Source organism: Atractosteus spatula, chromosome 5, assembly GCF_055471065.1.
Source record: "Atractosteus spatula isolate fAtrSpa1 chromosome 5, fAtrSpa1.hap1, whole genome shotgun sequence".
NCBI lineage: Eukaryota > Metazoa > Chordata > Actinopteri > Semionotiformes > Lepisosteidae > Atractosteus > Atractosteus spatula.
This window is the reverse complement of record NC_142710.1, coordinates 6,210,750-6,233,865: the sequence shown is the minus strand read 5'-3', so window position 1 is coordinate 6,233,865 and position 23,116 is coordinate 6,210,750. Positions and strand designations below refer to the sequence as shown.

At 42.6% G+C, this 23,116-nt stretch overlaps 1 protein-coding gene across 1 annotated transcript; it reads left to right on the top strand.

Moving 5' to 3' along the window:
* The first annotated feature begins 4,814 nt into the window (after nucleotides 1-4,814).
* Nucleotides 4,815-22,671, top strand: LOC148833696 (uncharacterized). Its single transcript, XM_088917301.1, has 6 exons — nucleotides 4,815-4,959; nucleotides 13,588-13,923; nucleotides 17,509-17,805; nucleotides 21,259-21,384; nucleotides 21,768-21,817; nucleotides 22,483-22,671. The coding sequence occupies exons 1-6, from the start codon at nucleotides 4,905-4,907 to the stop codon at nucleotides 22,669-22,671; spliced, it is 1,053 nt and encodes a 350-aa protein (XP_088773427.1). The 5' UTR covers nucleotides 4,815-4,904.
* The last annotated feature ends 445 nt before the right edge of the window (nucleotides 22,672-23,116 follow it).

Here is a 23,116-nt window from a genome sequence, read left to right as displayed (position 1 = left end):
GGAAATCAATACTGTCACAACCTCCCTCAATCACAAGGAATGAGCCAGGGAGGCAGCTGCAAAAGTGAAGTTGGGGTGGATGGGGGGGAGCTAGTGCACTGTTGTTGGCAGCCAGCTATTTTCAGTGAGAAACAAAAATGTCAGTTTAAATTAATTCAAACTGCACACAGACACTTTTTACCACAGAATCTGTCATGGTTCAGTGCCTCATTGCCTTCTGCATAATGTGGTAAATTATGCCCCACTCGGTTCTGAGACCTCTGTTGCCCGTGATGCAGTAATCCTCTTTAACTTGTACTGCTCGCAATATTTCCATACATTTGTTCTGTGATTGTGTCAAGCACAAACTAAATGGTACATTCATAAAATAAATGTCCTAGATGTTTTTCTTTCCTTATGTCTGACACGGCCAGACTGCCTTCTTCCATTGTTGTTACAAAACCCCTGTTCAACTGCTCAGCAACTCTGGGCAGCTGAGACATTTTGTGTTTGCTGGGAAACAGTTGCGATTTGTGACCAGTAAACACACTATTTCTCGTGACTGTGCAGACACACATCGCAAAATGGGTGCTGTACACAAAAGCAGCTGAAAAAAAAGTGCATAAAGGGGTAAGATGCGCAAGCTTATCTGCAAGCAGGTGCACCTATTTCTTTATCACAGAGAGTAAATTTTAGCTGAAACGCAAAGCAAAATTAGATTTATTGATAACTTTAATGATCGTCACTTTAATGGATTTCTTGTGTTTTTTTTGTCACTCTTAGATTCTAGGGGAAGTTATACATTGTGATCTCCACAAACAGAGGGAAATATTGCAGTTCTTAATTGAGAGCTTCTCACTGGGATCTTTTCAGTGTGGATCCAAGGGGAAAAGACACGATTCAGCTTTTTATCTGGGATGTTCTCAACCAGTGCCTCACCCAGTCACGCCGATCTGGGTCAAAGTGGAACCTGCCACACTGCCAACAAGTCTACATGCATTTTCCCACTTGGATTAGGCGAATCGCTGAGCGGATCCACGTCATTTGTTTCTGTTGTGGTGTCTTGAGAGAGCTGGTCCTGGGAGACACAGTTGTCTAAAGCAGAAGAAAGAAGGAGGGGATTACTGGTCTGTGAGCCTTGCTGTTGACCCTGGGACACAGGGAGAAGTGGCGACCTGAGCTCAGAGGGGACAGTTTTAGAAGAGGGCAGCTGTCTAAGGAGAGGCACGCAAAAGACACTCAAGGCTCCGTGGACAATGAGAGGGGCCGCTCAGTGCCAGATTTGCCAAGCGCCTATGGAATCCTTAGGGCCTACGAAGGAGGAAAACACTAGTGACTAACGAAAACCGAGCTGAAACAACAGGTTTGCGATCGACTCTAGCTGCTCCAAATCAACAATCACACGCTATCTAGCGGCTGTTCTAGAAACTAGACGTATCGAAGTGATGGGCGCTCGACTCGCTCCATCAATCACGTGGCTTAGCGTTCGAACAGCTTAAAGTGCATCATGTGCAATCTACGTGATTCAATTGGCGTTTCCCCCTCTTTCTGCACATTTCGGAGTGAAAGTGCCCAGGGCCTACGGACACCCTGTGGCCATTATGGACTGAAGTCTTCAAATTTGTGCATCTTCTGGTAATAAGAAAATAAATGCCTATTAGCGCCCTCATCAGGCACCGAGCAGACAACCAGTGGGGCTTGTGACGTCAGCCCCAGGAGAATTAATGAATCTGTCTGAGATACTTGGGAACTATCAGGGACATTGCTAACTCCGTCAGCTCAGTGGGGGAAAGACAGGGGTTTGGTACGTGATATGCGAGAATACACGTGTGGCTGTCCCACAAAGGTCTGTGACCTCAGGATTCCCACCCTTTCGTTTTGGCATTTATCAGTGTGAGTCGGGACCCCCACCTTCACAGTGTATGCCGGATGGTGTTTTTCTTATTCAGTGGTGAGAGAAGCTCTTCTTCGGCACCACATACAGTATACTACAATTGGAACGATACTTCTAAGGATAACAAAACTATACCTTAATAATTAAATAATAATCAGCCGTCAGCCTCAGTGTGAGTTCCAGTAAACCTCTTGCAGCCTACAGCAAGGAAAACTGCAGCAGCATCGTGGACACATTGTCAAGACGGGATTCAGTCCGCTCCTGAGCGACCGATATTAGAACGGTTTCGGAGTCGAGGTCATGGAAACAGAATCAACATCGAAGCCCGGGCTGTTGATTTCAGTTTCCCTTGAAAAGGGGGCTTTTTCTTGCCGTGCTAAATTGGTAGTAGGTTGTAAGAAAGCTGTGGTAAAAAAAAAATGTGTTAAAAAAACGAATCAAAGGCAACAAATTATGTAAGACGTTTATGAAACCCCGCGGAACCGACAGACGGAAAGCGCCAATATGCAGCAGCAAGCCTACAGAAAAGTCTTGGTTCGCCTGGAAAAAATAAATAACGCAAGGCATGCAGAGTGGGCTCTGTTACCATCCACCATCCACCATCCACCCCGGTGCTCTTTAATTACAGTAAATCCAATCGAAATGTGGGGGATGAGTAAGAGTAGGCGACACCAAAAAAATTGAGCCGGACTCCTGAAAGTTCCGGCAGTGAAAGCAGAAGCCTAGAAAACTAAGTCTGCCGTTTCAGTAAAATTAAGACTGTTTTCTGAGATACACAAGGAGGGCTAAGCAAGAATTCCTAAATTCTGAGTTAGCAAGGCCGCCCAGTGCACCAGCATTGAAATATGTGGAACTGCAGAGCTGAGTAAAACTAAGTTTCGGGCTTCGGGTGGGGGAACTGCACTGATCCAACGTTTTACAGCTGAGCCTCCACAATTTATTAATTTATTAATATTAATTTATTATCAATTTATTGAAGGGAGCAGAAATCGAACACAGACAACGCCAGCTGTGCGCCTTCCATTCTGCTTATCTCTGCTGTTGAACCCCGCCTCGTCAACGCAGAAGAGAACCGTTGCGTTTGAGGAATTTGCTGCTTTGCTTCCTATCAGTTACTGTAAATCTAAATTCTATTAAAAAAAACAGGAAAACACGTTTGATTTCCCTAAATGTGCAGATGTGGTTTGTTACAATAAAAAAAGGCATGCCAAAAATGCTTCGGTTTGTAAATGAATCCGTATGTGTTTTTTTATAATAAAGAATACTCAGCAGAAAATGGAAATATTTGTTTTTCATGCAGAATTCCCGAACATTTCAATACAGGGGCTACATCATCGTTGACTTACAACCTGTAACAAACACATAGAACTTCAATACAGTGTGTGGCTCTTCACCACCGCTGGTCGACACTGGGGGTTCTGTGGGCCAGTGGTCACAAAGGTGCCAGAAAGGTGACAAGGTGACAGACCCCCCCCCCCCCCACCCAAAAAAAAATCCCTATTGTGTTCCCATATCGGCTCAGACCCCAAGAAGCATAGATGAACACTCCACCTAATTCTGGGGTCATCAGATTCTAACAAATACCACACACAGAACCTGTACAATAATACATACTGTAGCAAGTTCAGGTCCTTGTGGTGTCTGCCCTGGCCACTCCCACCCCAGTTCGTCCCCCGTCTCAGGATCGAACCCGGGTCTCCGGCCAAAGTGCTTCATTCACAATTGCCCATTCTTTTCTGCACTGTCAATGAATTCGTTTTGTGACCGAGATTTAATAAACAGTCTGAGAAATTGGGATCTCAGCTCCCCTTTAATTGAGCTGATCATTACCAGTTAACAGATCATTAACTGGTTTAACACGTCTTTGCAAGAGGGGGAGGGCATGAAAAGCCATGAGCACAGGGAGGTCATGCAAACTCCACACAGCTGCTGCCCCAGCCCGGAATTAAACTGCAAGAGCTCGGAGGCCACTGTGTCCCCCACCACTGCTCTGCTCTGTCTTAAGTCATCCGAAATTCAGTCTGGATCACTTCTGCCTGGGCAGCACAAAACTACCTGTCATTCCTAGTTTCAAGTGCTTTAATCATCATTTTAAATGACAGAAAAGAAACTAAAACATCATAAAGATACTGTATTGCTAATAATAATATTGTGTAATATAAGAAGACCACTTTCTTGGCCATATACAATTGCTTGCATTAGGAATTTGTCTGTTCACAGACCCCAGCTTTCTCTCTCTGAGAGACACAGACAGGGAGAGAAGCTTGGGGTCAGAACACAGGGTCAGCCATTTATACAGTACAACACTCCTGGAGCAGTTGGGGTTAAGGGCCTTGCTCGGGGGCCCAATGGAGCAGGATTCCTCTGCCGACTGCGGGATTTGAACCAGCAACCTTCCAGCCACAGTCGCAGATCCTGAGCCACAGAGCCAAGCTCATATAAATAATAATGCGCTTTTTTAACTCGAAGACGTGGGGATATACGGTAGCGACTTCGAACTGTCCAGAAAATGAGTTTTCACGTCGTGAGATGATACAAAATTCTGTCACAATGCACATTTCGCTATCCTCCTCATAGCTTGTCAACATAAATGATCTCTATCGCTCATGGGCAAAGACAGAAATAATATGACAGGAGAAACAGAATGCGTATCCGCAATGTCTTAAACATGAACAGCCAACAGTATGTTGAAAGATTCTTTCTGGGTATAGATCTGATAGATGAGTAGAATACTGGGAATACAGTATCAATACTTAAAATGAAAGGAGCTTTTAAAATTTCCCCAACTACAACAGGTCACCAAAGGAAGTGAGAAGATAAACAGCGTGAGACGAAAGGAGTATTCTGAAATCAGTGGATGGGTTGAAGAGAAATGAAGAGAAGGAAGGAGGAGTCGCTGTGTATTGTAGTGTTCAAGATCATGCAAATTGCAGATATGATTTGGGGTCTCTTTTAAACATTCAGAAGGGTGCTGTGCTTGTGTACCGACGCATACTGTATAGTGCAAAAGTAAAAAAAATATCGCTTCAACATGAACGCGCATTTCCTTACTCTGGCACTGTTCCCGATGGCTTTTCTCATACCAGGTACGTACCATTTTAATGTTATCCGCAAGACAGCCGTTTAAATGTCATTTTTAAATTGTTCTTTGCTTTTTCCTCTGAGCTCGCCGAGGCTGGCGACGCCTGTTTTCGGTGTTGTGAAACTGTGTTTAAGTTCTTTCGTGACTTGAAGAGTACGTGTTATTAGGTTAAAAACTGGAGTCGTTCTGTGGACGAGTCACCCTGGTATGGATAGCGTTGCCAACGCAACTGAACCAGTCCAGCCATTCGGCTGCACATAGGTGATCGTTAAAAGCTGACCGCTGGAAAACTTCAAAATGAACATCAGCATAAAGTTTTGTCATGCAGGCTTTAAACAGATTAAAATGGATTAACCGTTCTTTCTGTACATTGGGATCCCATTTCACTTAACAAAACCACTTTGAAATAATTAAAAATCTGAAGAACAGTCTTCAGCACAGACAAAAAAAAATATTAATATAGTGCTAGTGTGTTCATTCATATTTAAGTAACCACTGTACCTCTTTGTCTGTATATTTACTGTAGTAGGGGTGAGCCTATATAACCATATATCCTAGCTTAAGATATATCAAAAATAATTCCTTGGCATTCAGTTTTGACAATGTAATAAAATGTGTCCAATCTGATTTAAAAATGATTATCGTACAGGCGTGAGTGTTGACATCAAAATAATTTGTTAATATGTTAGATTTTTTCAAAGAAAAAACGTCAAAGACTATATAGCTTGAAAACTGATCCTGCGCAGACTATTTCAACTGACTGAATGTGTGAAAAACAAATAAAAGTTAATTACTTCAAATGAACGTTCTGTTGGGTAATGCTAAATGAAGATTTACAATAGATATGACTTTCTAAATAACAAGAAGAAACATGCAGGGGAAAACTACATTTCTCTAACAGTTCCAAATCTGCTTAGATCTTAGATCTTTCCAGGAAGCTATTTAAAATAACTATACTTACATCCAGACTTTGTACAAGAATCTGTTATCACTGCATTCTGAAATAATTAATACAATACCAAAAATGTCTAATTCTGGTCTCCTAACTCTCCCCCAAGCCCGTCTACACTCTGTGGGTGACAGGGCCTTCTCCTGTTATGCCCCCAAGCTCTGGAACTCTCTCCCCAAGGATATCAGAGAGTCACCTTCTCTAAACTCCTTCAAATCCAGACTCAAAACCCTCTTCTTCAGAAGAGTCTTTACTTAACTGGTTCCATTCTTCACCCCTCTGCTTTTCTTAGTACCACCATCCACGGTCTCCTCTGTGTATTGTAATTGTGTTTTATCTTGTGTATATCTTTTTATTTATTGTTGTTGTCATTCTGTAAAGCGCTTTGAGAAGCCACCTTTAAAGGTGCTATATAAAATAAAGTGTATTATTATTATTATAAAAAAGAAGGATGTTTGTACAAGGTTATAACTAAGAGACGGGGGACATTTCACAATGACACAAGAAAGTAATTGTCTACCTCTCTGAAACTTTCAAGAAGGCAGTTTTCAGTAGACCACAGCCAACTCTTCTAGCAGTAAAAGTACAGTTAACACATAAAAAGCATTCAATCACAGCCTGTGCTGCAGTACTGCATATCAATCTAATTAACAGCATCTGGGTTGACAACCAGTGTTCCTGCTAGTCATAGTGTGTTGTTGTAATTAAGGTGGCTCATGCTCCAGGTTGAGTCAGTTCTCTGGTAGTTTTCTCTTGGGGGGTTGTGTAGTTCTTTTAATCGTGACTGCAGGGGAGAAAGAACATATATTACCAGAAATGGCATGGACTCACCCATGCAGAGACATACTGTATATGCAAATATATTTTTTTTAAATTTAACATCTAAAGACATTTCAAGGAAGTGATCAAACAGTTTTAGACTTAAAAGATTTAAATGAAATCAACTTGTAAGAAAGATATAGTAAGAAATACAGATTGGTTTCTCACGTACTGGTGGCCTGGCGGGGGGTGGGTTGGGGGGAGGTGCTATTGTAGACCACTTTCACTATTTTTTGCACCATCTAGAATAAATCTACACCTTGATTTAATACCTAATTTTCCTGTTGTTGCCCACCCTCGACACACAGAGACACATACACGGTCATGCCGGTGCTGTAAACAGAAAAAGCTCGAGAGATCTGGTGATCTGCATGTGAAAGCTGGGCTCTTCCTTTTGTCAGTTAACAGGGAAGAGGGTTTCAGGCGATAAGTATGGTGGTCACTGCTGCAATCTGCCCGCGAAATCAGGCAGGTCACAAGAGCTGCCATTGATGATGCTTGTATTTGCGCATGCAATGATACACACGTTGCTTTTACTCATTTAGCAATAGTATAGGTCCTCATTCCTTTCCACATGTGATCCAGACCAGGCATGTGCCCCAACAGCATCTTGGGGAATTTTTTAATTTTTTAATCAAAATGTACTTTATTTCCTTAACAACATCTCACAAAAGAAACATTCTCACAAAATTGGTAAACTTTGCATGCAATAAAAACTTTCTGAACAGTGATTGTCCATTATCAGTCTGTGCAAGTGGACGGTGGAGCTTTTGTCCACACAGTCCCAGTACAGGGCCTACAGTCCTCTCCAGCGCTCCCTCGCCGTGGAGAAACCCCATTTTGTGACGTCGTGGTTCATCCCTCCTCTGAGGTCCGCCAGGATTCTCTCCTCCAGCTCCCTCGCTCCCCACTCTTTTTTGTGCCGGATGAGAGTGTTCCTCACGTTCCACAGTCCTTGTTTAGTGAGGGACAGCAGTAGCCACAGCAAGACGTGCGTCCCCTTGTCCAATCCGGTTGGTGCTGGCCTCAGCAGGATGTACTCATAGCTGAGCCCCGTTCCTGCTCCCAGGAGGGGGATTCTTGGGGAATTAGTGTCAAGCTCCACCAAGACGTTACTACTGTATGTCACCATCTGCTGCTGGAAGTCTTCCGTAAGGGACTGGGGAGCGGGGGTTTTTGATCTGTCACTCCATACACTCTCATGGGTGTGACTGGCAAGACAATGGCCTGGCATTATTGCTCAGCAAGGTCACGTCTTGATCAAGGAACAACATTTATGATAAATGGCCTGATTCAACTGGGCCAGCAGCTGTCAATTGTAGAATGCTGGGATTGGCCCATGTGACAGCTGAGGAATGCAGGGAGTGGCCCATGTGACAGCTGAGGAATACAGGGAGTGGCCCATGTGACTGTAATAGAATGTTGGGTTTGGCCCATATGACAGTAGTAGAACACATGGATTGGCCCATGTACAAGATGTAGAAAGCAGGGACTGGCCAATGTGACAGCTGTAGAGCACAGGGATTGGCTCATGTACAAGATGTAGAGCACAGGGCCTGGCCAATGTGATAGTTGTAGAATACAGGTACTGGCCGTGCTTGCACAAGTCTAGCCACATGTTAGCTGATCCTTAGCCTCATCAACAACAGGAGAGCTCATGAAGTCATGAGGACAGTGGCGTCATTAGACAGGCTTCAGAGAGGCTGAACGTATTTAAACCTACAAGGTGACTCACGATCGATAATATGAAACCTTGTGGGATATTTTTTTTCGCAACACCCTCATAATCCTTTGCATCCACCTGTGGAGAAAGGTGAGTGTGCAGAAGAACTACAACTCAAATGTCTCATATTTCCCCTTCAGATAGGATGATTCAATTCACAACAAATACAGGAAACTTTGACTCCATTGAACTGAGTAAACTATAACATTTAATGTATGTGTCAGCTGTACATGACACAAGGACTGGCAACCGTCTTTATTAAGTTGCATTATCATGTGAAAAAGCAACACACTTTAATATGGATCACAATAAAAGATTTAATGTCACGTTCAGATCTAATCAGGACCCATGGCTTGATATTGACAAACCTGTAAGTTTCTGACATTGACAGCCTTTCAGATTTGGAAATATAGATGCTCCCAGTCAATACTAAAAGTATGCTATTACGATTCAAGAACAGATGTGTTCGTTCAGATAACTTGGATCGTCTGCTTTGCTGTATGATTTACTCTTTGGAAGAAATTGTTATGAAGTAAATGTAGATACAATATGTAACACCTAGCTAGTGTCAACATTTCCAGCTTCAAAGCAAGGCCATGCTTACTGAGGAGTAGGGGTCCGAGATCCAGTGATGAAAGCAATCGTGACATTTACCTTGGTTTACCTTAGCAAATTAACTTATGGGTAAACGATTAAGTATTCATCAACAGTCCAGGAAGACAGCATTTAATAGATGGGTAGAGAAGAGGCAGGAGAAACAGAGGACACAACAAGGGAAAGAGGAAGACAAAGGGCAAAAGATCTCCCTGAAAGACCAGATTGGAGCTAAGTATTTGAACCTTGTTAAGGGACCCTGCCATCCTGTAGTTTTTAGGGAACTCTTGATTTCCTTTGTAAAGGATACCTTGGTTAAAAACAGCCTCTCCTGGTTAGTGGGTGCATTTTTAGGATAGGGAGATAGTTTTCCATTTATTTTGTAGCATCAATGTTTACAGAGAGAAAGATTTAACCACAGGTTGTATTCTGGTTTAGAAGGCAGCTTTCACTTATTTTGGCCTTTGTACGCATCATATATAGAGTTTGAGTACTCGGTAACAGTCAGGGGGGAATAGGACGTTAGTTCTCTGGGATGCCTTATTTGAAAGTTGGTACATAGGGTGTGTTGTGTGTTGTTTAGTGTATATTATCACTATTAATAAATATTTGTTTAACCCAGTGTGCCTGAATTATTACTCATTTTTCCAAAGCTGGACCAGAGAAATAAGAATTCAGGTGCCTCTAACGATACTAACTGCTTGGGTATATCCTTGGCAGAAATCTTTAAAAGCTGAGGGTTATGATTATTTAATTTGCTTCTTGATTTGTTGGTTTGATCATTCCTGATATTTCTCTATTTTTGTCACCCCTATTTGTAACAATACGATTAAGTTTTGTAGCGTTCCGGGAGCCTTCAAAATTATATACAGAATGGAGCCAGCTGTTCACTACTCTGCAGAGTACAGTATAATTAAGCCATGAAACCAGTAAGGGGAAAGTTATTCACAAATATCCCTAATGTTTCAGTCTGACTGAGGAAAGTCTCAAGAAAAGGTTTTTCTTCTCCAGATTTCACCATTTTACTGTCAGCCTGAAAACGTTGACATCACCTCTCTTCCGGTCAATGTAAATCATTTCTGGTTTGTCTCAAACTGGGAAAGACAGTGTCAGGATCAAATCTTCATATATTACTACTGCTTTGTCTCATATTGTCCCTGAAACGTCAGTGCCATTGTTCTCAGGTATTTGGTAAATTGATCCACTTCCTTTTATCTGAGATGTTAACTGAAGTGAAGGCTTGAATCTGCTCCTGTAGCCCCATCCCTGCATGTTAACTATGTGCTGCTATAAATTCTCAAAGCTGTCTATGTCAGCAAAGTGACAATGATAGGTCATTATGATTCACAGCAGCATTAAAAATGCTGTGGTCAAACCCCATTTTCAAACAGCTTAATCTGGGCTCTGATCTGCTTTGGAATCATCAACCTTTCTCAAACTCATCTAAACTATTAAAAGTGTAAGATTTTGTAGTACCATCTCAAGAGTGAATTACTTCAGTAGTTCAGTCAAAGCCTAATGGAGGTGGAGAAAATGCATGAATCGAATAGGGAGCTTTATTGAGAGTGAACCACCTGGCAAAGTAGAATGAAAATCTGTCTGTAAGCAGAGGGGTTTCAGATTCCCCTCTCTTAAATGAGGAATGAGCCAGGGAGCTGCTGCAAGGGTAAAAATTGGGTGGAGGCAGGTGATGCAGGTCAGTCATCAAGCAGCGTGTTATTTATACATTGGAAGTCCTAGAAATTAAGTCCTAATCCTCCAAAGTGTCTATTTTAAAGCTCTATTTTGTCAGGGTTTCTGAAAGTGGTGAGTTGTTGGAGTTCGAGCAAACGTATATCCAATATTCCAAATCCAAGTCATTAGGCAAGAGTGAAGTCGAAAGTACAGTAGGAGAACTAGGTTGAGAATAGTAGCGCGCACAAGAGAAAGCTGTGGAAGACTTCTCAATAGTGAGCGTAGGTAAGCCGGTGAAGAGTGTTTAAATATTGAAGAGAGAGAGACGCGGTTGGATAATTAGTTCCTGGATGAGCGTGTGTGGAGTTTAGTACACGTGGGAATGCCAGGGCACTTAGGAGAAAAGGTATGAGTCGTAACACATTTATCGACATATAAGTATTTCAGTCCAGTTTAGTTTTTATATATATAAAAGCATGTTATAAGTCACCCATCTATATACCTTGTTTTGCATTTACATCATTGACAAATTGAGGAGGTTGACATACAATCCTACATTGTTTTTCATGGCTTCAAAATCAGTCATTGTAGATGGTCTTTGGATTAATTTGTTCCGGAAATGAAAGAAAAAATATTGTGAATGTGTGCTTTGAGACGCATGGGCAAACTTAAATCTCTCCAATATTTGATTGGCGAATATTTGATTGACCAGAGGGACTGCAGTTCGACTCAGGGCCTGTCCTGTCTGCGGAATTAATCTGCCAAGTATTCAATTAGCTCAGGTGTGCTTAATTACTGGCTATTCCCCTGCATGTCTTGCTCTTAAAGTCGCTTCTCACTCACTCACATGACAAGACGAAACCTGAAACATTCTTGATTTTTCTGATGATGATGATGATCTTTTCCCTTTTTGTATCACTATTATTTTAGGTTTTCTGACTTGTTTTGTATTTTAATGTCCGGGGCTTAGATGTCATCGAAAGGCTTCTTCTAAAATAGTTTATTATTTTGGACTGAGTCATCTCCTTGTCTAGAAGTGGATTTAAACATTTACTACCCCAGATGATCTCAAGTGCATCATTTTTACCATCCAATTGTAATATGATGAAAACAATCTAGGGACTTAGAAAATAAGTGATGTACAATCATTAACCCTCAATGCAAAGATTACGAGCATCTGCCATCATCGCCGATAAAAAAAAACAAGAAAACTTCCATCCATCATTCTCCTAATAGCCTCGTCCAGTTTGGGGTCTTGTAGGAGCTGGACCCTATCCTGCCAAGCAAACCAATGCAAGATGGGTACAACCTGGTTTGGATGCCAGTTCATTGAAGGGCAGACAGACACAAACAGAGACACACACACTCACACCAGCGACAGTCTTCCTAGAAGCCAATTAATCTACCAGCATGTCATTAGACAGCAGGAGGAAACCGAAGGACCCAGAGCAAACCCACGAAACATGGGGAGAGCATTCAACCACCATAAGAGACAACACCCCAAGTCCAGAATTGAACCCAGGGCCCCCGCAAAACCAATTTCGGGAATTTAAAAAGCAACTAAAAAACTTGACATAAAAATAGGACATTTAACACCACCCCTGCCATCCCCACAGGAAACATTGATTCACGAAATGATCCTGTCTTTAAGATGCACACTCTCCAGGTAAAAGATAAAAAAATACCAATGGAAACTGAGAAAGAGTAGGACAGAAATTTCAGAGGAAGGAATGTACCTCATGAACTGGAACTTGAAAAACAGGAAACCACAACATCTGTGACAAACACACCAGAACTTCCGTTTTTCTCCTGCACAAATATCAGTGTTCATACATTTAGCACCAATGTAATAAGTTGGCTCACACAACAACACACAGCAGGGATTGTAAATCCCATCCTAGAACTTCATCTTTCTGTCATTCTGTATATCTGGCTTCACTTCAGACAGGTCTGGGTTTTTCGTAGATTTATCATCAGTTAGGTACAGTAAGTAAGAGCTTTGGCAGAATCAAACGAAGGTTCATTAGATCTTCAATTAGAAGATTCTTGTAGAAAGGGACATCTCTAATTTGCTTGGTGAAAACATATCGTGGGTTGTGAGACCCATGAGTGCAGCGTTCAGTCTGTCAGAGAGGAAATGTGGTCACACTGGCCCATGCTGGAGGTAATCTACTATATGGCTCTCCCAGGTTAACCAATAAGGAGAAAAACAATAATGAGCACCTCACAAGTGGGCCTGACCCCTTTGAAGTGGGTCTGACCCTTTAACATGCCCACCTGTAAGTCTTGCCATGAGTTCAGATTGTTCAGAGCACGTTTTGCATTGTCCATTTTTATTTCTCCTTCTAATTAGATTCCATTTGTAAATGTGTTTAATAATTAAAATGCCCAATTGCAGTGTTTTGCACTAAAAAGCTCCACCAGAAAGATCAATATAAAAGCCTTCCTTCAAAAGCACACCTTTATCTCATCTCAGCTCAACCTCCGGCTAACACGCCATGTAACAAGCAGACGTGTGTGCAGTGTTGTATGCCAGCAGGCTGGTACTGTACACGAGTATAGCAATACACTGCAACAAAGCTGATGGAGATGTAGGCTTGGTCGCTCTCAGAGTAAAATGTTTTCATAAATGCGGGATGTTGATTTGAAAGATGGAATTTACTGTTCTGTTTGGGAAGAAGGAAGGCCTGACTGGAAGAATATTGGGGAGTCTGGAAGAGTTTGGAGACAAACAGCACATCGTGATGGCTAAGAGGAGCTTCAAAACACCATTAGGAGTTACTGTGCCGGCCTGCTAAAGATGCAGGGATTTTTGTGTAAACAGCTGCTGTTCGAGATAATGTCATTAATTCAAATCCCATTTCCTTTCCTAGGTGTCAGGACTGAAGAAAACAACCGTGCCAAGAATGTCTCTGCGATGCAGGGCAGTTCTCTGCACCTGACTGTACATGTACCAGTGCACTTAGAGATGGACACATTGGAGTGGACTTTGGCAAGGGAAAAAGAAGAAGTTATCATAGTGAGAAAGCTGAATGGAAGCAGCAACGTCAAGTGGTTCCGGCACAAGAATCAAGTGGTTTTTGATGAGACAGATTTTTCCCTTAGGTTAACGAACCTGAGTCATGGAAATGCTGGGACTTACACAGCTTTATTGAGTGATACAAGTGGCAAAAAACACAAACTCAACATCTATCACGTATCAGTCCTTGGTAAGTTGACGTATATACAGTATCTCCACCTACACTACGTTAAACCAATGTCTGACAAATAAATTAGGGACTTAGTATTTAGTCATTACAATGTCTCTTAATCTACCTTCACAATTAATTCCAAAACGTTTGTAGCATGAAACTGGCCACAATTTCAAAAGGAACTGGCACACAGACAGGCATCAGGAGGAGAAGCTCCAAGCTAGTGTAACAGATTTAAATGGGTGTGGCTTTTTCTTCTTATTTTCTCCACTCTCCCTGATACAGACTTGAGTCAAGGCTTCTTTCTAAGAGAGAGAATCAGCTCAGGCCTCAGGCTTTGCACCTCGTTATCGAGGGGTCACCATCTCACCCCCCCGCAGAAAAAACAAAAAAACAAAAAACAAATCTGATGTGTTTTCACACTGTGGTTACATTTTGTGCTGAGCTTTTTGTTCTCTGCATTTAGCACTTTTCCGGTCTCAGCCAGGTTAGTTTAGTGCATTTAACCATGTACAGAGAAATAAGGGTAGAATGTGACAAAAAAACAAACAAACATGCAGGTGTAGAATTGCCCTAGACAGAAATCACCGTGTGAGATCCAGTTTTTGCAGAAGATTGCACACAGAAGAGTTTTATCAAAGACGCTGCAAGCGCACCGCTCCGATTCATCGAACGTGCAACAGGCAGCTTATCTTAAAGGGAAGTAAGGATGGCAGATTCCTGTATGAATGCGATCGTTACACTAAGATTATATCACCTACACTCAACGTTTAAGACACACTTAACACCCTCAGGAACACGGAATTTGAATGTCTCTTTCAACAGGCAAGAATACTTTGGAAATCTCGTAATGCGTGTGCTTTTAATTGTAACAGACCACGCTGGCCATGCCACGTGACCATTCAACCATTTCCATGAATCATGGGAATGCCAGTATGTGATCACGGTTAAATCACGTCACAGGACTCACGTAACGAAAGCTCGGGAGGGATGACAACAGACTTGGCTGTCAATAATTTGCAATCACTCTGTCACGCCCTCTGCAGCCTTCTCTGTCCTGTCTTTTGTTTCCGGTGCTTTGCTGTCTTTCCGGTGTTTCTCTCTCTCTGGGGCTATATATTTCTGGGTCTTTCATTCTGCCTTCACTCAGCATTGACGTTCGGATGTCCTGAAACCCGCCTAGCACCAGGTCGCCCTATGTCCGCTACCTGAGGGCATAGGTTTCTATACGGCATTCCCTGAACAGCTGACCTCAGGCTAACCCCCGTCTCGCAGCTATGCATAGGGCCTTTTCGCTCTCCTGCCATTCTACGGTTCGTCCTTTCTGACATCCGTGACACACTCTTTATGTCATTACCTCACCTACGACATACAAAATACTAGGTGTTACCCCCTTTTCTCCCTCGAATAAGACGTTTTGCAACCCAGCTCCACTCCCTCTCCACCTCTGCAGCTGCTCCTTGGTCACTCCTCCCTCCCTCTGCAGGGGGGTCCCAGCCTCCTTGTGCTCTGGACAGGAGGTTAGCCCTTAGCCAAGAGGGTTAAGCCAAATTTTATAGACTAAAACACTCCATAGTTGTTGGGTATCGTTATTCCCAAAGAACCATGATTTAAAATGCCAGCAGCCCTATCACCCTGTAGCTCTCAGCTGGCAGCCCCACTGGAGCTCAGCAGGTGTGAGCCTGGTCAGTACCTGGATTAGAGACCTCCTGGGAAAGCTCAGGTTGCTGCTGGAAGAGGTGTTAGTAGGACCAGTAGGGGCGCTCACCCTGCAGTCTGTGTGGGTCCTAATGCCCCAGTATAGTGATGGGGACACTATAGTGTCGAAAAAAATAAGATGCCGTCCTTTGAACGAGATTTAAAGTCCTGACTCTCTGTGGTCATTAAAAATCCCAGGGCATTTCTCAAAAAGAGTAGGGGTGTAAAGGGGTTTTTACCAGTCATAGCCTCCTAATAATCCCTCTCTCTGAACTGGCTTCATCACTCTGTTCTCCTCCCCACTGAGAGCTGGTGTGTGGTAAGAGTACTAGAGCATCATCCAGGTGGGGCTGCACACTGGTGGTGGAGGAGGAGATCCCCATTACCTGTAAAGCACTTTGAGTAGAGTGTCCAGAAAAGTGCTATATAAGTGTAAGCAATTATTATTAAAATTCAACTATATGTATGAAAACCAAAGCTCTCTGGGGTAAGACTCCATGTCACAAAGAAAAACAACACACAGAATTAGATGTATTGAAAGAGGTCTGTTGAGTGTTCAGTCACAATATATTTGGTTTAATCTGTTTTGGCTCCCCCTGGCTGTGGAGGAGAGGGTTGGGATGCCCCTACAGAGAGAGGAGGGACCAGGGGGCAGCTGTACAGGTGGAGATGGGCTGGAGAAGGGCAGCAGAAGACACATGTGCAGGAGAAAAGGCTTAATTTGTTTAACATTTAGGAAGTAAGGTCAGGAATGGTTACGATTTAGGACAGCTGGGGGAGAACTTACTTTGACTTCTGTCAGTCCTCCTGGATCCTGGGCTTTTGTAGTAAAGTCCATTCTATGGTATGCACATTGTTATGGTATGCATATTAGGAACAAATAAAAGTGTATTCTATTCTGAAAAGAGAAGAAAGGAAACAAAATGTTTCGACCCCTGAAGAAGGCTCCACAGCCAAAACATTGTGTTTGTTTTCTTCTCTTTTCAGCACGGAATAAACCTTTACCTGTTCCTTTGCAGCCTACGCATGGTGGTGCAGCTGCCCACATTGTATATAAGACATAGTTTTACCCAGCAAGCTAATTTTGAATGGATGACTCATTCAGCTAATCTCTTATTCAATTAGAAGCACCCTTTGCTTAACTAGCTAGTTTCTACTGTAGTCATTGGGTAGTACCAGTGAACTTCTTCAGAATCAACAACAAAGTGTGAACCAGAGGACACAAGCCTGAACTATGGGGAAGTACACTTAAAACCCAGAACAGAAGACACTTCTTCAGATGACGGGAATGAGAAACACATTACTCAGCTATGTTCTCTAAGCTGACATCCTAGATTCAGCCAGAATTGGCTGGGTGAGATCCTCAGATCCATGAGCTGCTAAAGAGCAAACGGGCTAGATGATCCAAATGGCCTCCTCTTGTTTGTGATGTTTCTTATGCTCTTGTGCAGCTCCTCATATGATCCGGGCCTGAGGAAACCCGTGGTCTTGCTTACAGGCCGATAGGGGAAGTTGGTTTCCCTCTCTGGGATCATGACCAGCCGTGTGATCTGTGATTGTCAGATTCTTTCCTTCATGTTGAAAGCTTGGTGCCACCTCTGCCCCTCTGCTGAATTTTGCACAAAATCTATACAAACCAGCATAAGTCCGACTGCATAACCAATTTGTATCTCAGGTATAGGTAATTCAGTTTTTCGCTCTCTGTATAAAAAAGGGATTAGGACATTTGGAAATCCACTCGCAGGATTTCACGTAGCAGTCTTTGAAATGTATCTAATTAGGTCAGGCTTAAATGTACTAGGCATCTCATTGCACGAGGCGGAACCATCTGTAGGCTAATCAGGAAAACCTGTGCTATTCACAGTACAAATACTTGCTTCCCTCACTGCTCTGCTTTATTTTCAGAGGTACTGTCTATCCCAGAGTTGGTGGTAATGGACCGATCCTTTGAAAACGACACCTGTCACTTTCACATCAACTGCTCTACACATCAGTATACTTATGCGATATTTGACTGCCAGCTGGGATCAGACCTTCCTTCCTGCAACTGGACTATCAAGCAGAAGTCAGGCAGCCACGGCACAGAGATGATCCTGTCCATCAGCCAGAACCACAGCGCAGTTGTGTGCAACATTAGCAACCAAGCCGGCTCCCGGTCTACATCTGCCCTCGTGAAAAACATCTGTCAGCCTTCGACAAAGGGTAAGTGTGAGAAACCCGCAGCTGCCAAAGTTCGCTATGGATTGCAAGAGCACTACATTTTGTATTAGGAAATCTTCATTGCTTCCAAGGTTGGTTTAGAATTAGAAATATGACAATATGCTCCGTGTGTTCGTGTGGGTTTCCTATGTAAACTCCAGTTTTCTCCCACTGTCTCGAGACATACTTGCTGGTTAATAGGTTTCTAGAAAGTTTGACACTGGTGTGTGTGTGTTTGTATCTGTGTGTACCCTGCAATGGACTGGTGTCCTGTCCAGAGGGTACCCTGTCTTGTGCCTGTTGCCTGCTGGGATAGGCTCCAGCTCAATTTACACAAGGAACAGGGATTTTGAGTAGCGTGTAAAATCCAATTGTACCCCATAACCCTTATAAAAAACTTCTTACAAAAAAATCATCTTATAGTACTTCAATTTATTCGATTTAAGTATAAAAACAGTAAATAAGGTAGGTTTCCTACACCCAAAGACGTGCTGGTGCATAAATTGGCTTATGTGAAAACTGGCCCTGGTATGAGTGTGTGTTTGTGTTTCACTCTGTACTCTGTGATGGACTGGTGTTTTCTCCCAGGTGTATCATGCCCTGTTCCAGCTGCTGGCAGGGATAAGCTCCAGCTCCCCTCCAACCCATTAATACATAAAGCGCTTAAGAAAAAGATGGACATCACTACATATAACAAAAGTAGTTCTATTCTATCAATAGCTAGCAGACATATCACCCTGCAACTTGCAACTCACGACTGACAACCCACTGAAGCTCAGCAGGTGTGAGCCTGGTCAGTACCTGGATGGGAGACTCCTGGGAAAAACTAAGGTTGCCGCTGGAAGAGGTGTTAGTGGGACCAACAGGGGGTGCTCACCCTGCAGTCTATGTGGGCTCTAGTGCCCCAGTATTGTGAGGAGGACACTATACTATAAAAAAAAAAACGCCATCCTTTGAATGAGACATAAAACTGAAAATCCCAGGGCATTTCTCGAAAAGACTAGGGGTGTAACCCTGGCGTCCTGGCCAAATTTCCCATTGGCCCTTAACAATCATGGCCTCCTAATAATCCCTCTCTCTGAACTGGCTTCATCACTCTGCTCTCCTTCCCACTGAGAGCTGGTGTGTGGTGAGAGTACTGGTGTGTGATGTGTGGTGTGAGTACTGGAGCATCATCCAGGTGGGGGGTGATGTGTGGTGAGCGTTCTGGTGCACTATGGCTGCTGTCGCATCATCCAGGTGGGGCTGCACACTGGTGGTGGTGGAGGGGAATCCCCTTTACCTGTAAAGTGCTTTGAGTGGAGTGTCCAGAAAAGCGCTATATAAGTGTAAGCAATTATTAATTATTATTAATAGCTATTGAAGTAATTAGGCAGTTCGTTTGGTAGTAAAATTACTTGTGTCCCCATTAATAATTTGTCATTGTAGATTTGAGAGAGAGTGTCTTTATTATCCCTTGGGGGGGGGACAAGTTGTTTTACAGCAGCAGTGTTGGTGTACAGACGGAGAGAAAAATAAACGACAGGAACAACGATATCCATACATACAGTATTTAGGCAGAAGGTCAAGTGTTAAGTAACGATATGGCTACAGGTATGAATGAGAACTTGAGTCTGTTGGTTTTGGAGTTGGGGAGTCGCTATCTGCGTTCTGGTGGGAGTAACTGGAAGATATTAAACAAGGGGTGTGAAGGATTGTCACAGATGGATTTTGCTTTATGTAAAACATGTGGATGATAGAGGAGGAGAGGGCTGGAAGATCAGCACCAATGACCTTCTGACATGTTTTCACCAGGCTGCCCAGTTTGTTCTTGCCTCTCAGATTCCCCATATATGAATTGTTAAGCATATTGTATCTGTCATTAAGTTATCGACTGTTTCTGTATACTTACAAATTCTTCTGAATGCAAAGCACTCTCAGCTGTTCTGTTATGAAAGAAGGTACAAAATAGAAACAGAACTTCAGTTTGAGTATTTCTCGTATTCTGACTTATCACCCACTTGTCGGGGGGTTTTGTGTAAGTGTTGCAGACGTTTCTTCAGAGAACTTGAATGTGTTAACCAGAGGGCCTTCCCCACAAGCTATTAGGAAAGAAAGAAAATTCTCAGTGTTGTGAGAACATAAGTCATAAACCAAACCCACTCAGACAGCGACTGCTGAACGAAAATTAAAAAGTGAGCACAGCTCCTAAAAACGTAATGTGTATTCTTACAGCAATTGAATGTTTTGAACAGTTTCCTGATCTGCGGCTGTGAAACTTTTCCTGATGGCTGACAGATTAGGAGCCGCAAGGAAATAAAAGACATCCCAAGACAAAAGTGAGAATGATTTTCAACTTCGACAGATAGCTGTTTTACTGATGAAACGTTTACGCTGGAGAAATTAGACACAGGACACCATCCGCCTGAATATTTGAATGTAGTGCAAAACGGCACCACAAGAGGGGGACATTGTGATCTATAGTATGTAGCAGCAGATTTTTAGTGTTGGTGCAGGGTTGAGTCAATCTAAGCACAACTGGATGATTAAGATCACTTTATTAGCCCTATACAATTTTGTGCATTAGGAATTTGTCTTTTCGCATGCCCCAGCTTGCTCTCCATGAGACACACAGACAGGGAGAGAAGCTTGGGGTCAGAGCACAGGGTTAGCCATGAAACAATGATTGTTTTAAATCACAATCATTACCAGCTTTCGCTATATATGGAGCTCTTGCACACAGCTCTTCTCTCATTTTTTTCACATTCATTCAGTCTGCACCCTATCTCCACCTTTGCAGAGACCCCTTGGTAACTTGGTTCTCTCGGGGGGTTGAACCTCCTTATTCTATGGCCAGGAGGCTACTCTTAACCAAGTGGACTAAGCTAAAACTTATTATACCTTAATATTCAATCAACATTCTCAAAACGTCTGATCATTGAGCGTCATTATTCCTCGCAGAACGGTTCTTCAGACATGACCAAATACACTAAAACATGGACGTGCTGTCCTGGTCCCAGAGGGAGTTGAACAATGGGAAAAGCTGTTGAACGGGTCCAGTTAAGCCAGCAAGCAGCTGCGTTTGCGTGTTAAGAGCTGCAGTAAAACTCCGGAGGCACTCTGGCCCTCCAGAACCAGGGATGAGCGGTGGTGAAATGCAAGGTTATTTGTTCACGAAAAAAAACATCAATTTAAAGATGAGCAGAAATTTGTGTTCGTAAGTTGTGTACGTAAAAATTCCTCAAACAAGTACGTTTGGCAACTAAGGTTGATGATACTCATGGTCAGACAGTTGGGTTTAAGAGGATTCAAAATTGAAAATCACAATTAGCTGGCAGGCGGAGTTATAAGGGATATCAAAATGTGGATCTATGTGATGATAAAGGGAAAATGTATTGGCTATATTTCGTGAACATGCTGAAGCATATGTCCTGATTTGTTCCATTCACTTATCTGTTCTTTCTCCTTTTCTGATAGGCGACACAGGGAACAAGATGATTTTTACATTTATCATCATCCTCATCGCTGCGATTTGTGCAACAGTTTGTTTGCTCGCTCTTCTCTGCGCCTTTGTGAAGATCCATTTGAAAGCGAGAAAAACGGGTACGTCTTATTATATCGTTATTTCAGAACTGAAACGTGCTGCAATTCTCAACACCAGGACAAATGCGTTGACATCCGAGCTGCAAGACTGCTTGAAAATACGCTGGCTCGTTGGTTTGGGAAATGTTGAACAGTAGCGCCTAGACCTTATATATTGTGAATTCAGTAAAAAGATCTGAATTATAGTGCATCCAATTCATGGAATTCATGGAATACAACTAAAGCTTGTAGCCATCAATCACTTTTACTTACTGTATGTCATGGTTTCCATATTTAATTTCCAAACATCTGTCATCTGTGCATATTTAACTATTTTTTAATTAATATATAGTTTGTTATGTCGTACTGTACTACCTCTGATGTCTGGTTCCTTTCTTGCGCAGATGAAAAGTACTTCAGTGCTCCAAACATGGGAAACTCTGGCGAGCAACAGGTATGTGTCAACGAAGATGTCATTTGTTGAAAAAGTTTTACTTTTTGTCTCCCCCGGCTCTATTCATTGTTGAAGAAAAATGCATTTTTAACACTGCTGCTTATGAATAGTGCCACATTTTCCTGACAATTAAATTAAAAAATCAGGTACAATGCACAGGACACAATATTAAATCCATATTAAATATTAAATTCACAACTTTTGCAGTAATCCACCCTACTTTTCATGATAGGCACAACTTTGCTAGTAGACCATGAAATGAGCTGTCAGAACATTGTCGCCTCTATTTTAATATCACCAAAGTTTTAAAACATTTAAATTTCTTGCTTATTATTAATATCTTACTGGTTATATCTGTATACTGTTTAAGTTACGGATTGACAAAATTCTTGCAGCAGAATCCCTTTGTCCAGTAGATTTCATTCATTCTTGTAAAACCAAGAACAGGAAGCACTTCATTACCCAAAGGGTTGTGCGTGTCTGGAACAACCTCTCTAGCCATGTTGTTGAAGCCGATATCCTGGTTTCTTTCAAGAAATGGTTGAACGACATCCCGGTATCCAGAATAACCGTTAACTATTCAATGGAGAAATCGAGGCAGATTGACCTCTTCTCATTTGTAACCAAGTTCTCAGAAACCAGCTTGCTGTCTCTTTTGTTTGCAGAACCACCAGTATCAACAAGAGTCGGCCCAGGATGAGCACGAGCAGGACATATGCACTGTGTACGATACTGTGAAACCAGAGAGGATGTCCACAGAGTCCATCCCACAAGCCTCAGCGGCGCACCCCGTGATAACAGAAACACTATACTCCATGGTCAGGCGTCCTCCCAAGTGCAACGACATCGTATGATTCTGGAGTTTGGATGGTCTCTGCTGGAAAATCCATGTGAATATGGCGCAATTTGACAAAGGACCAAATTTGTACGTATTTTGTGGAGTTCCCAACAAGGGATGGACCTAGAGAAAACTCTCAGCCTCAATGACCTGTAGGATGACTATGAACTACCACCCTCCTTTGTAATAGCAGCCACACTTTATGTCATTCACAAGCCACTCCAAGACATGCAAAGCCATTATGTCGTGGGAACTGTTAGACATGTTGTGGTCTTTGCAACTTAAGATATCTTGTTTAGGAATTACAAGGCCCCTGGGAGGTTTTATGCCGACAGAGACTGAAAGCGAATCAGAGATGAACCATATTCCAACAGTAAAAACAGGATTGCTCTGTCGTTGGGGCAGCAGAGGCAGAAAAAGGATTGTATTTTCCCTTAAACTGCCAGGCTGAAAGCAGAACA

What these genes read in the sequence shown, in the direction of transcription:
- LOC148833696 (XM_088917301.1), top strand. Translation starts at nt 4,905, where the DNA reads ATGAACGCGCATTTCCTTACTCTGGCACTGTTCCCGATGGCTTTTCTC. An exon ending in CTATCACGTATCAGTCCTTG is followed by an intron (nt 13,924 to 17,508) that starts GTAAGTTGACGT and finishes CTTTATTTTCAG; the next exon opens with AGGTACTGTCTATCCCAGAG. An exon ending in CTGTCAGCCTTCGACAAAGG is followed by an intron (nt 17,806 to 21,258) that starts GTAAGTGTGAGA and finishes CTTTTCTGATAG; the next exon opens with GCGACACAGGGAACAAGATG.